The sequence below is a fragment of the Xenopus tropicalis genome, chromosome 3, assembly GCF_000004195.4.
Source record: "Xenopus tropicalis strain Nigerian chromosome 3, UCB_Xtro_10.0, whole genome shotgun sequence".
In the NCBI taxonomy this organism is placed as follows: Eukaryota; Metazoa; Chordata; class Amphibia; order Anura; family Pipidae; genus Xenopus; species Xenopus tropicalis.
This window is the reverse complement of record NC_030679.2, coordinates 52,441,567-52,458,185: the sequence shown is the minus strand read 5'-3', so window position 1 is coordinate 52,458,185 and position 16,619 is coordinate 52,441,567. Positions and strand designations below refer to the sequence as shown.

At 34.7% G+C, this 16,619-nt stretch overlaps 1 protein-coding gene across 4 annotated transcripts in view; it reads right to left on the bottom strand.

The window, feature by feature from the left end:
- Positions 1-16,619, bottom strand: part of ptprq (protein tyrosine phosphatase receptor type Q) — a 134,271-nt gene that overhangs the window by 51,449 nt on the left and 66,203 nt on the right. For all 4 annotated transcript variants that reach the window (XM_031898882.1, XM_031898883.1, XM_031898884.1 and 1 more), the window contains exons 20-27: positions 12,913-13,033; positions 9,164-9,324; positions 8,884-9,029; positions 8,202-8,364; positions 7,437-7,712; positions 5,687-5,838; positions 4,845-4,986; positions 3,703-3,972 (exon numbers count right to left, since the gene is read on the bottom strand). In XM_031898882.1, coding sequence (XP_031754742.1) covers positions 3,703-3,972; positions 4,845-4,986; positions 5,687-5,838; positions 7,437-7,712; positions 8,202-8,364; positions 8,884-9,029; positions 9,164-9,324; positions 12,913-13,033 — 1,431 coding nt within the window. The remainder of the gene's footprint in view (positions 1-3,702; positions 3,973-4,844; positions 4,987-5,686; positions 5,839-7,436; positions 7,713-8,201; positions 8,365-8,883; positions 9,030-9,163; positions 9,325-12,912; positions 13,034-16,619) is intronic.

Here is a 16,619-nt window from a genome sequence, read left to right as displayed (position 1 = left end):
ATATCCACTACCCTAAATCCAATGTCAAGACCATCACAGATATAAACATCTTTCTTTGAGGATGCTAGATATGGGAAACATGTGTATGCAATTTTCTGCAAAGAGCTAAAGCTCACTACACAAATGTAAAGATAGGAAGAGCTTTATTTTCTCCACTAATAAACAGCTTTGGCCTTTTTAGATTACAACAAACACTGATGGCAGTATAATGGTTTTATATCTATATATCCAGCAAAAGTCCTGATTTATTTATCTCTATTGCTTGGAACATGCAACTTTTCAACTGCTCTTTTTTGTTTAATTTGTATGGTTATTGAACTATTAGTCTACCTATTATGCCTCATTCCATCCTGAACCTGAAAATCTGGTCACTGGGGTTCCTGACGCCAGCAACCATAACAAAAAGACTGGCACAGATGCATACATTCATTTGTTATTCATATTATTCTTATTTCTGGTCCATAGTTGCTAGGTAATTAAGCTCTAGCCTCTAGATACAATTTCAGGACTGATCTCCCCAAAACAAAAAATAAATGAAATTAAAACATAAAATATAAATGGTAAATGCATATTGACTCAATTACTAATGCTTGTATCATATAAAAATGTTAAGATAAACTACTCCTTTAATATGTCATGTGTGGCACTTCATTAAAATCTTCTTGCTATTTTATATGGCAGCTGGTTGCAAATCGACACTGCTGTCACAATTGCTTCCTTGTACACTTAATAATCAGGCAGCGATAATAAGAAGGTCAGTATATTTTATGCTATTATGTTACTTTTCTGTTGTCATGTCACCATTGCATTATCATATCATAATACTTCTTATAACTAGCAAAACATAAGAGAAATCCCACAAACAGAATGGATAATATGAAATAGAATGAGAACAGTGACAATGTGGGATAACAAAGGCAATCAAAGATACAAATATATTTGTTGTACATCAAATACTTTATTTGCTGTAGAGTATTGTTTATCTCCCATCTGAGTTATGGTTCTTTATCCTGGGCAATTCTGATTAATACTAAAGCACAATGCATGCACTTTGGAAAAAAAGAAGATGAATCGTGAGCTTTACTGGTAAAATATAAAACAGTGAACCCCAACTAGTGGCTCCTGAGCAACACGTTGCTTCCCAACCCCTTTGGATGTTGCTCTCAGTGCCCCTGAATCAGGTAGTTATTTTTGAATTCCTGACTTGGTGGCAGAATTTGGTTGAATAAAAACAAGATTTCCTACCAAATAAAGCCTCCTGTAAGCTGATAGTGTGCATAGAGGCTGCCTAATAGCCAATCTTAGCCCTTATTTGGCACCTCCATGAACTTTTATGATGCTTGTGTTGCTCTCCAAGTCTTTTGACATTTGACTGTGGCTCACGATTAAGAAAGGTTGAGGACCACTGATAAAATATTGCTGATCTCTGTGTTGTACTGTTTGAATTCTTAGCAAACTGCCTTGTAAAACCTCTAGCTGACCAGTATTAGAGTAGATATGCCCTTCACTATGGATTGTGGGACAAGAACAGAACAGGGTTTTACCATAATCCCTAAAAAGTGCAGGGTGCCATGTGATACACAGCCGGAGAAGTCAAAGTAGAAATTATTGGTTACTGCACTTTAGCACAATGTCACCAAGAGGTGTTTTATTAAATTTTAAGGTTGTGAGAAAAAAAAAAAAGAGACAAAACTTGGTTGACAAATAAAATCAAGGAATATTATTAGTATCTGTCTTTCCCGATAAAATTCTAGTTAGTTTGCGAGCCATTTTTTCTGAATGTTAAAGGTAAGGCCAGGAAGCTTTTATATGAACTAGATAAAGATCCCCTAAGGGGGGTGCACACAACCTACTTACATTTTATTCCCTATGGCTTCAAACAAAGTGCACAATTTGAAATTCCTAACCTGGAGGTATGTCTTAGAGGCAGTATACAAGTGTACTGCCAAACACTCCCTCACCATACAAACACTTTTGAATGCAGATTAGAAAGGTTGGATGACCACAGAAAATATGTAACACGGTAAATCCCTGCAGTTTTATATATTTACATAAATAGCATCATCAAACATGAAAATGTGATCACACTTTTTTTGGTGGATATAACTCTTACCCACAGTGACGGTGGGTCCAGGTGCTCATGCCCCAGACCATTCAGCATAGGGAGTCATCACAGGAAACCAATTAAGAAGATAGGCAGGCACTCCGGATTATTTGTTGTAATGAAGTACAAAATAGTGGAAAAAATGCAGCCAGTAGAAATTAGTTAATTAAAAAAGTATAAATTTTATTCTATCCATATGTAGGCTATCTGCTTTTACATATGGATAGAATAAAATTTATACTTTTTTAATTAACTAATTTCTACTGGCTGCATTTTTTCCACTATTTTGTACTCCATAAATAGCATCATGTTTAATATATGCAATGCAAGGCAAGTATTCATATTTATTGCATAGGTCAGCTACAGAGTTAGCAAATCCAAATTAAAGAACACGTTTAAACTTTATGGAAATTTGAGGATAAAAACACTCTGTAGCAAGACAGTGAATCTAATCTAATTTCACCTTTTGTCAAAACTGGATGCATTGTCGCTGACTCAGAGCTGGCACTGCATCCATGACTAATGTAAGACCACAATTAATAAGAAACTGACAACAGATATAAAACTGTTTATATGCCAAAGTATGAATGTGTAATCTTTGCTAACATGCAAAAAGAACAATTTGAGAAATACATTTTTAATCTAATGAAATGTGTGTACAAATACAACATTTTTGTGGCATTAAAGGGTAAAGGAAATTAATCTAAATTGTTTTAATAAATCAAGCAATGAAAACAGGCTGTTCATAGCCTAAACTGCACTGCTATATGAATACAGTATATAGCTGTAAGGTTTGTAAGCAGGGTCCTCTTTACCTATTGTATCGGCCAGCAATCTATTTGTTTAATGTATACCGTTTCCATTTTTGGGGCTTTATGAAAATGTGATGATAATAATAGTAATAATGATAAGATCATTTTGAAAACTCAAATATAATATTTCCATAGTGAAAACAAATAATTCTAATCAACTTTCCAATATAGATTGTGAAGTAGCAAGTACAAGTTAAACGAAAACTCTGGAGTTTCCTTCTAGTGAACTCTGGTGAACTGTATTTTCACACTTTGATATATATGCTCCTGCAGTATTAGCATTTGTAAATAAGAGAAAAGTGTTCTTCATAAACAATATAGGGCTCATCCACAATGCCCCACATAGTGGGAAAAGTGCAAAGAAAGGCTGCAATTGGCCATTTTTTTTTGCACTTTCCCCACTATCTGGGGTATTGTGCTAATTTGTTTCGGAGAGCAGAGACCTGCAGACAGCTCTTTGAATCGAGTGTTACCTGATTCAGTAGGGGCAGGGGAGGCATGTAGGTGTCTTCCTCTCCCACCTCTTCCTTGTGTATTATTCTGTATATTATTATTCTGCACAGTTATAGTACATATCCTGCGGCTGCCCCTTGTATTGAGCTCCACATTTTTCATTTTTAAAGAATGACCCCTTATGTCTACTGCCTACCTTAAAACAGCATTTTATTTTTTTATTTTTTTTTGTTAAATCTAGCTTTATTTGCTGATTTCTGTACCACAATTTTAGAAAGTTTAAGACCAAACTTTAAAGGTAAAAAAAGAGATAATTTAAGAAAATAACATTACCTTCTTCAGATTTTGTAGTAGCATTGCATTCCTGTTCTTGTCCTTTACCAGCAGCATTAACAGCTTGGATTTTAAAAGTGTATGTTGTATTAGAGAGCAATTCTCTCAAAGTGTACACCTGATCTTTAGGTGGAACTTCTGAAATGTTGTCATTAGATGTTATAATGTAATGACTGATCATTCCATTTTGTTGTGAAGGGGGATCCCACTGAATCAAAACTGACTGATAACTGGTAGGAGTGCATCTGATATTCTGGACAATGCCTGGAACTTAAATTAAACACCCATGGTTAATCATTTGTAAGAAAAATGAAAAAGAAAAGAAAAAGCTTAAAGGAATACCATCTCCACCTTTTAAAAATGTTTTAACAAACTCTTGCGTACCTGTGAAATGTTGCAGACAACAACCTTTCACTGGCTTGTAATTGACTTAGTGAGTTCTGAAAATACTTGCTTTTGGCTGCTTGGTACAGGGGTGTTTGAAGGCTACATAGGCTCTGTATAGCAATATTGTTTGCAGTCCCATTTAAAAACTTCCATTTTTGCTCTTAGGCCCATTGCATATGTGTAAGTTGTTTCGGTGGTTGTTGAAACATTTGCAAATATTATCTGCTTATACCTTTTATGAAAGTGTACACAGGATAACCAGTTCACATAAAATAGAAGAATATTGAGGGCAAATTCTGATTAACTCCTGAATTTGGCACATGAGTAATTGTCAGAACAGATACAATTCCTTTGCTTTGACCCCTGTTGTTTAATAGTGATTAGCTTTTTGCAAATAGAGCTGCAAGGAGCTGATTTGCTTGGGCCACTTGCAACTTGTAATATAAACAAAGACTGTCACCTTACTTGCAATCACTTCTGTGTGCCGGTGCTTTCCAGTTCTTTGCTGAGGTGGGTGCCAGTCACTCATACCATGCAACTGACTGTCTCTAAGGGAGCAGGGTGTGCAGGTGGATATATGCTTACATTTTTCATTGGGCCTCATCTATCAATACCCTGTACGACACAAACACTAGTACACCAATTGGTGCTAAATGTATATGGCTCTAAAGTATATTTCTATTACATCTATTACATTACCAATTATACTGGATTATATAATTCATATCACTATTATATTATGAAGGGAAACTTACCAGATTCCTTTGTTGTGAAGCTGATATTGTTGCTAAACTGGTTCCCATTACCAACTTTTGTAAAAGCTGAAACACTGGCAAAATATGTGGTGAAAGGTTGCAGAGCACTGAGTTGTCCTTCGGTTTGCTTGCCTGTTATGTTCTAGTACAATAAAAATACATGAAAATCTCTTTTAGTTCAACATGCAGCATAGTGAGACATTTAAATGGTCTTTTATAAAGAAAACATTGTCACTGGATATAAACTCCTTGGCATGTGCTTAATGGGGGTGGTAATTAAAAAAAACTCTGTAAAATAATATCCGGCAGCACACCTCTGACATATACATCCCCCGCCCCCCACTTTACCTTTGTCTGTCTCCCTTTTTCTTTATAGATTGTAAGTTCTTCTGCAATATAAATGAATTAAAAGAATACAATGCATTCTTAACCTTGTGGCAGGCCGTTAGAACAGGGCTGACCTGCCCTTGCCAATGCTGTACTCTGCACCTCAAGCTAGATTTTTTTCTGCTGCATGGTGCAGAGCGTGACCAGATCAAGGAATAAAATACACTGCGCTCCCTGGGTCTACGTAAATTACCTCTTGCACATGTATATTTATACTTTTATTTATACTTATATTTTCTGTTTATTTGGCCAGATGGACAATCAGTTAGATACTGTAAAGGATCAGCCAGTGCTTGGCACCTTTGCATTCAGTGTTAATAACAAGATACATATCCTACTAATTAAATGCCAGCATTAATCAATTTAAAATACCTAGACCCACATTCAAACTGTGTTTTACATTTAGCACTAAGAACTTACATTCAAAAGGTTTTTTTTAGTAATGCAGAATGTACCTGAAAAAACTCTAATTCACTTCCATTTTCCACAATTTTAAAACTGTAGGCCAGCACAATTCCATTAGGCTTTGGGCTTGGGCTCCAATGTAACCACGCAGTATTGTCGCTGGCATTAATAAATGTCAAGTTCTGCGGAGGCATTGAAGGTTCTGTAATAAAAAAGATGGAATATGTACATTTTATTTTAATTAGCACAAGATAAGCTAAATGTTTGTGGCAAATATAAAGCTGCAGTTTCAGCACTAGGTAGGGGAGCTTAAGAAAGAGCATTTAGCTCACAGACAGCCAATAAGCCTGTTAAAGTTCCCTCTTTGATTAAACAACTAACAAGTGTAATAAAAAACAATACAGGGGTAATTGACAATCTCCTGAACAGTGTGCAAACTACGAGTGTAATGTGCATGGTTTTTACACTTCACAGACCGCCTTCTGCCATTTCAGAATTGTTGCAGATCTCTGTACTCTGTTTTGGATTACAAACACGTGCGGCTACCCTGATAGCGTGGTGTTGTACCCCTTATTGCTCTTGAACTATAAAGGACCCCTTACTTTTGCCACATGACTAGTGATGAGCGAATCTGTCCCGTGTCGCTTCGCTGAAAAATTTGTGAAACAACAGGAAAATTAACGCGTTTGTCGCACAACTTTTCATGGAAGTTTCACAAAACAATTGGCCAAAGCGAAATGTGGAAATTCGCTGCGAATCCATGCCTGGTGAAATAATTACACATGACATTTGTTTTTAACTGGATTGCCATCACATAGGAATGTTTGATGTAGGTCAGGCTCCGTTTACTTGTTGGTCTCCCCTGTGTCGGAATCTAAGTCTGCTTAGTGTGGCTACCCATACTACTGTGTTAAAAAGCTCCAAAACCATAATGCATAGGTCACACTAGTATTGGTTTACAGATATGTAACTATTACAGCTTATTGCATCCAAAGGTCTTTCAACTTCATATCAAATAGCCATAGACTACCTACAAGAACTGATTAGTTCAGGACATTGGTGATGTTCCAAGTGTTTGTAACATTTTTGCCACAGTCTTTCACATATTAAAGTAATTTAGTAAAATTGTTTAGGTTGTATTAGACTTTTAAATATAAAAATCTGTACACCACAATTAGTACATTTTGAGAGTTAACATTGGGGTTCTAACAAATATTGCCTTTCCTTTGCACTTTGAGTTATGGTTCAAAAACCTGAACGTAAACTTCACAATCTAAAAGCTGTAGAAGTCAATGGGAGTTATCCTATTCAAGCCATATTTTCAAACTGGAATTTTTCAAGTTTGTAAACTCAAACAATTCGAGGTATTCAAGTTTTTTATTTGAACGGCTTTTCCTTATTAATAAATAAGTGAGCATTCGATATGTGAGTTTATTCGATTTAGAAAAACAAACTTGAATTCACAAACTCGAAAATTGATAAATAAGTGTTGAATTTTACATATCCAGTATTTAGTAGGTATTGACAGAATTTAGTGAGTATCTGATAAACTGCAGAACTAAATAAAACTTGACATTCCACACCAGGTATATCACAGATATTGCATTTAATATATTTTCAACGAACTAGAGTTTATTATAAAATCAGTTCTATACAAACAATAGCTTGCTGCTACTGTGCTATCTTTGAAATACGCTTCACAAATGTCAGCTAACAAAATTATTAGTTGTAATTCTGAATATCAGTATGCAGGTCTCTTAAAAATATAATTTTACTATCAGAAAATATTTTTCACTTTACCTGCTTCATCAGTCTGAAAGGCAAACTGATTAGGAGGGCCCATTCCCTTTATGGTTGTTGCAGCAATGGACACAATAAATTGGGTATAAGGCGTGAGATCTTTCAAAATAATGAAGGTATCAGAAGTACACAATGACTGATTTCCCTGTGGTCCATAAAGTTCCAAAGAATAATTTCTTATAATGCCATTTGGCTTCAGTGGAGGATCCCAGATTAACAAACATGATGCAGATGTTTGGTTAAAGCAGTCCTTTATAACTGGACCAGATTCGGGAACTGTGAATAAAACAAAAAAATATAATCAAAAATTGGCAGATATAATAGTTGCTGACTACAAGATGCCTAGTGTGAAAGATAAAGTCCAGGAAAGGTAATACAGTAAACAAGTAATTATATTGGTTTAAGTGATTTAATGGTACTTGTGCCCCCTCTACACTACATTCTGAACTGAGCACTGGATGAAAAATCTGGCACTTAGTGAAGAGCACAGCATCAGGACACATAGCTAGTCTCACCCTTACTGCCTGCCTCACTACTAGCTGTAATGAAGAAGCAAACAACACAGAGTAGACCAAAATACAATGTGGAGAGAATATGAAGAAACTAAAGACAAATAGAGTATAGGAAATATGTGGTGGAAATATATATCTTACAAATAAGATAAACAGTTGAAACTATCTTAGGTAAAAGAGAACTGAAGAGATAGAAAATGATACACACAATATTATATTGAAAAAAACTGCTAAATTATTACTGTTTATTTACCATCCTCATCTGTAATAACATCAATCTTTTCACTTGTTTGATTGCCATCTCCAAATGACGTGCTTGCAGTAATCCAGAACTTATAGGTGCTAAATTTAGCCAAACCACCAACAATTGCCCATTGGCCTTCCATATCAGTATTAATTTCATCAGCAGTAAGGTTCTAAAAAAATACATATTTTGATTAATATGTTAATTTTTTTATCACAATATAATAATAAACAACAAGTCATCCAATGAAAAATAAATGGTGCTTCCTGTCTGTTAGCTTTTTAAATGCACTTTCTTCCTCATAGCAAATGAAATCATTAGCACCATGCAGAGATAAGCAAGTGCATTGTCAATGTATCTGAACTTTTCTTTTATACTTCAGTGCATTTCCTGTTAATTTGTGATCTGGACTGACTTGCATCTTGAAGCAACTGTTATGTACACCTATTTTTCTGGAGGTGTTCTGACAATGTTATAGGGAAGCACATTGTCCTGAGTTCCTCAATATCCGAAAATACAGGGCACGTTTACCATGCCCCTATGGGTTTTTTTTTTACCAAGTGGTACTGATATAAGGCTTTATTTAATCAGGGAAGCAATTTCAAGTGGGCAACAAAAATTCCCATCTGTACCTGTCTAATATTGTACAACAAATCTTCTTTTTGAACCATAAAATTCAAATATCGCTTACTTTAGAGTAGGTGTCAGTGATATTACTGTAGTACACTAAATAGTATTGGATAATTCCATTGGGTTTGGAAGGTGGTATCCAGTAAACCATTATTGAATCAGAAGTAATATTCTTGTATGAAACATTTCTTGGAGGGTCACTGGGAGCTTATAAAAGAGAAAATAAAATAAAAATAATCAAATGGTGCTTTAAGGCTATGGTTACTTATGTTCTAATCAGAGAGGCTTTTTAAATAATTATATAATTAAATTGTCTATATTGTTGTATAGTGCCATCCTACCTCCCTCTGATGTCCTAAATGTAACAATATCACTTCTTATGTTTCCATCCCCAAATCGGGTAATTGTTGTGACATATGCATAATATTCATTGTTGGTTTCCAAGTGTTCCAGCTCTACAAACGTCTGCTTCACAGTTATTGTTTTGTTTGATATTTCATTCCTGAAAAAAGTGACATAGTTGTATTTATTTTAAATGCAATAACATATGATTTATTATACCAGTTAAAATATGCACAAGTTATTACTTCTATTTATAGGGCACAAATTCTGCAGGCCAGTATGTCACTCATTATCTGGATTCTCTGGATATAGAATTTTTATAAGGGAAATAAAACCTCCAACTATCAGATGATAGCTTTCTGCTGAAAAAATGCTTTTCTCCTAAATGACAAAGCTCATAAACAAAAATCAATCTATAAAAAGACAAAAGAAGGCGATTTCAAAGAAAAAATTAGAGAAATAACAGAATTAAAAAAACTTTATACAACATACCTCATTAACACTTGTCAAATACAACACTAAGGGGCACATTTACTAACCCACGAACGGGCCGAATGCGTCCGATTGCGTTTTTTTCGTAATGATCGGTAATTTTGCGATTTTTTTCGTATCTTTTAAAACTTGCGCCTTTTAAGTGTTAACGCTACGAAAAAATCACGACTTTGCGCAACTTTCGTAATGGCTACGAAAAACTTGCGTTTTTATGCAAAAATCGTAAAGACGCGAAAAAAATCGCAAAAAATACGAAAAAATCGCAAAATTACCGAAAAAGTCGCAAAATGTTTGTTTCCAATCGGAATTTTTCCAATTCGGATTCGAAATCGTGTCTTAGTAAATCAGCCCCAAAATATACTCCCTTTCTATAGAATCTAACAATAACACTAAGGGGCACATTTACTAATCCACGAACGTCCAAAAGTGTCCGAATGCGTTTTTTTCGTAATGATCAGTATTTTTGCGACTTTTTCATCGGCGTTGTGATTGTTTCATATTTTCTGCGACTTTTTCGTCGGCTTTACGACTTTATTGTATATTTTTTCGTCGCCGTTGCAAAAAAATTGGATTGGTTTTTCCGCCGTTTACAATTGCTCAATACAAAAAAATTTCGACGGCGACGAAAAAGTCATGCAAAATACGATAAAGTCGTGACGGCAATGAAAAAATTGAGCAAAATACGAAAAAAAGCGACGGCGACAAAAAAGTCGCAAAATTTTTGTTTCCAATACGATTTTTTCCCATTCGGGATTCGGATTCGTGGATTAGTAAATGTTCCCCTAAGTTAGCTAATAGTTCTGTGACTATCCATATATCATTTATGCAGCATTTTCCAAACCTGAAGCATAAACACCAGTTGGGATAACATTTTGGGAAGAAGGCTATCTGCTGACTTTAATTCCTATGAAAGCTCATATTAAAAGTGAATTATGGTAAAATTTGGAGGTGGACAATTTTTTGCTTTGTTAGATATTCTTGAAAACATGACAGACAGCAATGTTTTTATATATCAAGATGTTTTAAAAACATAATTATTTTCATTCTAAGGTGCATATTTATGAATGGGTTAAACAGAGCTCAGCAGAGGGAAATTCCACAGCTATCTATTGACATTTATAAGATTTGCATTTATGTGTTACCTGTTACTTTCAATACTTTGTAAATATTTCCATAAAATACAATACAAATGATTAGAAAGCTGGGAACTGTGTCAAGCTCTGTTGTCACATTTGATAAATTTGATAAATACCCCTGAAATAAAAATGGCCACAGTGCATCATTATCGCCCTAATTAGTTTACATCTCTATATATCTGTACTTTTGTTATAAGGTAACAAGGGCTTCAACCAAATGTCGGACATCAAAGTGCTTGAACAGAAAAACAGTCTGAAAACCACTGCCATAGGTGTTGGCGTCCTGGTCACACCCTCCTTACTATTACCACAACCATTTAAACCAAGTCCTTAAAAACACTGTTCTATATTGAAATAAATGTTAGATATTCTTTGTTTGTTTCCCCCTTACATACGGTCCTTATTTGCAGGTACAAGACCTCATATTTACTGGGCAAAGGAATTAGCTACGGGAGTAATAAATAAATTCAAGCATCTGAAGCCCATTCATACTGCTAGTCTTATAGGTCTTTTACCTTAGTTTCCTAGGACATCTGCCAGTCAAGCAGGTTTCCTAGGAAACAAACAAAAAAATAATCTGTTACTGGTAAGCAACAAATTAACAATGGGAAAGTTACACCCTCTATAACTGTAAAGTTACAGATTTGTTTGTGCAAATGAGGGTTAAAATAATATCTAACGTTACTAAAAGCCCCATTGCTGCAACTGCCCTAAATAGATCTGCGCTTGCCATAAATCAGCAAAAGGGTGCAGTGCAAATATATAATAATAATATCATACACAAATGATTACAAATTTGAATATATATTGGAATATACAACACCTAAAAATGGCATGAGGTTACACACAAATTATTAAAATTTTTAATATTTCTTGAAATCTACATCTAAGGAGGGTATGTTCTGACCACTGAACAATGAGGCAACTCCGCAACATGTGTATATTTTGCTTACAAAATGCTGTACAAACTCAAGTGATCCCCTTCATTGTGGATAGCTGTGCATTATGCATGTATCTTATCATGGCTAAGCACAGAGAAACAGAGGAACACAATTCTGGATTTGGGAGAGGTGCTTAGCCCTAAAATGCTGTGCTCTCTCTGTATGCTAAAATAATAAAATATTGTGCAATAAACAGTAATGCTGATTGCTTCTTTTATTTTCTTTTAACATTAAACAAACAAGATTATTGGAAACCCTGTATGGATGGATGATGGGAGCTACAACATGGAGCTGGCCAGTGTTTTAGCTACAGTCGGGTGATCCCAGTGGTGGCCAATAAAAGTGGCAGCTAAAAACTAAATTCCTGTGAAAAATGTATAATGATGCAATAGAATTCTTAATGAATCAGATTAATGTGAGTGTAGGACTGGCCAGACCAGGGATGACCTTGATGTAGTTGGCCAGCTTGAATATATTGCAATACATGAACAAACAATCCCTGTTTTGTTTAAAGGTGAGGGCATTTCTTAATGCGCAAAATGTCTTAATGTCTTTAACATATTAATAATGGGTGAGTGCAGATAATCTCGTCTTTGTGTGAATTTTGTGGTCACAGCCTCATTGCACCCCCGCCTAAAGGTTTATAATTTAGTGGTGAGCACAACTTTCCCTTTTTTGCTATAGTTTAATGAATGACCCCATTGTCAACATTCCTTCTTTGTGTTGTTGTGTTAATAGATATAGAAGTTTATTTTAGGTGTCCCAATGCTATTTTTGGCCTATTTTATCATATGAACATTTTTTTCAGATTTTTAGTACAGGTGTGGGATCCCTTATCTGGAAACCTGTTATCCAGAAAGTTCCAAATTACAGAATGCCCATCTCCCATTGACCATTATAAGAAAATAATTCTAATTTTTAAAATTGATTTCCATTTTCTCTATAATAAAACAGTACCGTGTACTTGATCCCAACTAAGATATAATTATTACTTATTGGGGGCAAAACCATCCTATTGGATTTTTACAGACTTAAGTTATGGAGATCCAAACTATGGAAAGATCCGGAAAACTCCAGGTCCTAAGCATTCTGGATAATAGGTCACATATCACTTATGTAGTATTCAGTGTATAGAGGAACTGCGTGAGTATTTTTTTTGTAAAGAAAACAAAATATTACCAAATATAAACATTATAGTTGAGTATAATTCCATTTGGCTCCAGAGGTGGTTCCCATGACAATTCCATAGTGATACCAGATAGCTGTTTTACCTTGAGAGATCGAGGTGGAGATGATGGAGCTATCAAGGACAAGATCAAAGAAATCATTTAAAAAATGGAATGATGCAAAACATGAAAAACACATAATGCTTAGATTTATAGTGTTTATTCTAGGACAAAACATCTCTCAACAGGTATCTCAGCTCTATCAACTCCAATAAGATGGTGTTAGGTCCTTAGCCAAGAACTGAAGTACAAGTTTTCATGGTGGTATTAACACATCTGTTTCTGCAATTGAATGGAAAGAACGATTTCATGAGAAAGCAGAACAGTAGGCATACCACAGCGATTTACTTAATATATTGTCCAAATTTTGTGTTGTAATGGGGTTTTTGTTCCAATAAAAGCAAAATCTTTTTTTTTTTATAGGTGTGAATGCATGTAAAAATAAAGTAATTTGCAACACAAGTCCACTGGGGAAAAGAGCTGGAAATAATTACTACAGGCTTCAATAGGTGGGAAAATTCCTGCTGAGCATAACACTGAGAGATCATAAAAATATGGGGATTCCATGCAGAGCTTAAATCATTCCACGCTACACAGCATATAATACACACTGACGCCACAATTATTAAAACAGTAAAAATACATATGTTAAACACATCAGAAAATATAAAGCCATAAAGATCTTTACATTACATAAGAAAAGACAAAACATGCTCTGTAGGCATGTAGGTAAAAGACATGTGGTCCTTTTTTTAACATCTAAAGTATTTTGTACGCCTTTGAGTTAACTTTTAGTATGGTGTAGAGTGTAATATTCAATTTGCAATTGGTCTTCATTTTTTATTTGTAGTTTTAAAATTATTTCAAATTTTGTTCAGCAATTTCAGTGTGTATCTGGTTGCAGGGGTTTAAATTAACTAGGGAGTGGTTTGAATGAGAAAATGATATATGAATAGGAGAGTGCCTGACTAGTAAGATAAATAATACAAAGTAACAATAACAATAAAACTGTAGCCTCACAGAGTTTTTTGGCTGCTGAGGTCAGTAACCCCCATTTGAAAAATGGAAAGAGTCAAAAGTCAAATAAAATAATGTATAAAACATAAATAATGAAGACCAACTAATAAATTGTTTAAAATTGGCCATTCTATAACATACTAATAGTTAATTTAAAGGGGAACCACCCTTTTAATTAATGATTATCAGTTGTGGTTTTCATAACAATATGTATACATATTTACAGTGTTAACTGTACTACTAGAGATTTACTACAATATTATTAGTTATTATTATTATATTATAAAGATATTAGAAGAATGGAGTGATTCTATAACTATATATTATATCTCTTAAAGCAAAAGCGTACAGGTACTGCAGGTGCTGTAAGCAAGGGGCCTAGACATAGCAGTAGTGCCACTGTAGCAAAAGGGCACTGAGGACTGTTTTTACTACCACTGTAGGAAATCAGTGCTTTTCAATATATTAACAATAGACAGGTCAATATTATCACTGTAGCAAATAACCTCTGCCTTAACACATCATGTCTGACATCAAAAACATTTAACTATTAAAAGGAAAACTATACCCCCAAACAATGTAGGCCTCTATAAAAATATATTGCATAAACAAGTTCATATGTAAAACCCTGCTTCATCTAAATAAACCATTTTCATAAAAATATACTTTTTTAGTAGTACAGGTATGGGATTTGTTATCCGCAAACCCGTTTTCCAGAAAGTTTCAAATTACAGAGAGGCCGTCTCCCATAGACTCAATTATAAGCAAATAATTTGAATGTTTTTAAATGATTTCCTTTTTCTCTGTAATAATAAAACAGTACCTTGTACTTGATTCCAACTAAGATATAATCAATCTTTATTGGAGGCAAAATAATCCTATTGGGTTTATTCAATATTAACATTTTTATTTAGCTTAAGACTTAAGATATGGAGATCCAAATTACGGAAAGATCCCTTATCCGGAAAACCCCAGGTCCCGAGAATTCTGGATAATAGGTTCCATACCTGTATGTGCTAGTGGGAAATCCTAAATAAAAAAATTGCCATTTAAAGAATTAAGGGCTGCCTCAGTGCACACAAACAAGCCAAGCTTTATAAATAAATGTTAATAATAAAAGGCACACATACATGTTAGGCCACATCAGTCAATTAATGGGCAGAGTTCTACCTTTTGCTTCTGCGCGCACAGCCCATTACAAAATGGTGGCTCAAGGGAAAGGATGTAAAAGGGCAATAGTTACTGATATATATATTCCAGTTTGGCAAAATTCTTTAATATGTCACTTAACATATTACAAACTATCTGTTGGTTAAGTATTCATTCTGGGAGAATAGTTTTCCTTTAAGTTTTTATCTTTCATTTCTAAAGGAGATGATTACTACATGTCAAAATATCTCAAAACCTTCCTCATTTGTCATTCTCTCTTCCTTATAACATAAACCATTCTCTCCTCCTTTACACAAACCACTATGCATAATTCTCTTTTCCTTTTCTGTCCCCAGGCACCTCACTTTCTTCTAGAGCCCATCCAAGAACCAGCAGCCGCATCCAAAGTTTTGTACCGCGTATTCATATAATGAATTTAATGTAATTTATTAGTATAAAACCATATATATTGAAGCATGCCTGTGTTAAAGATTCTGCTTGCTATACAATCCAAAGTAACAGAGCTTCTGGGTAGGCAGAGAAAGGAAGCTAGATAAACTATGCCACGTATTTGGGCATGCTTATCACTACTCCCTGGCTTGGTATGGTCTTATTATTGAGTTTTGTGCATTTGACCATCCAACGGAAAAAAATCTGGAAAAACAAGAGATTGAGTAATACAGGCTATATCCATAAAAAATTATGCACTCCTTATTTTGAATTGAGTTTGACTAGTAGCCACCAAAAACTAGGTCATTGCAACCTTTAAGTGATAAATAACTATCTCTGATGTTTTTAAGATAACATAGCACAGGAAGTCATGTTTTTTTTTCCAAAATGTATCAGTTAATAGAGCTTCTCCAGCAGAATCCTGCACTGAAATTCATTTTTCAAAAACACAATTATATTTAATTTTGAAATTTCAAAATTCTTTATTTCCCAGGGTGCCACAGCCGTGTGACTTGTGCTCTGATAAACGTCAGTCACACTTTACTGCTGAGCTGCAAGTTGGAGTGATATCCCCAAAATCCCAGCAGCCGATCAGCAGAACAATGGGAAGGGAGCAAGATAGCAGCTCCCAGTAGATATCAGAATAGCACACAATAGTAAAAAATCCAAGTCCGGCTTGGGACTCCTCCAGTTACATGGAAGTAGGAGAAACAATAGGTTACCTGAAAGTAGTTCTAATGTGTAGTGCTGTTTTTTTCTGGCACAATGCACTGAGATGGCTACCTACACATCAATATTATAACTAAAAAAAAAACGTTTGTTCAAGAATAAAATTTTAAATGATAGAATGAAATTTTTGCTATGTAAACAGTGTAGATAAAAAGTATACTATAACAGTCATCACAGTATCCCTTTAAAGTAAAAGTAGCAGAAACTATACCTTATTGTTTCAAACCTTTCCATTTTGGTGGTGTAGTCTACAAGTCAATACCTACCTGACATGTTTGTAAAGTACAGCTAGGGCAAGTATAGAACAGGTAGTGG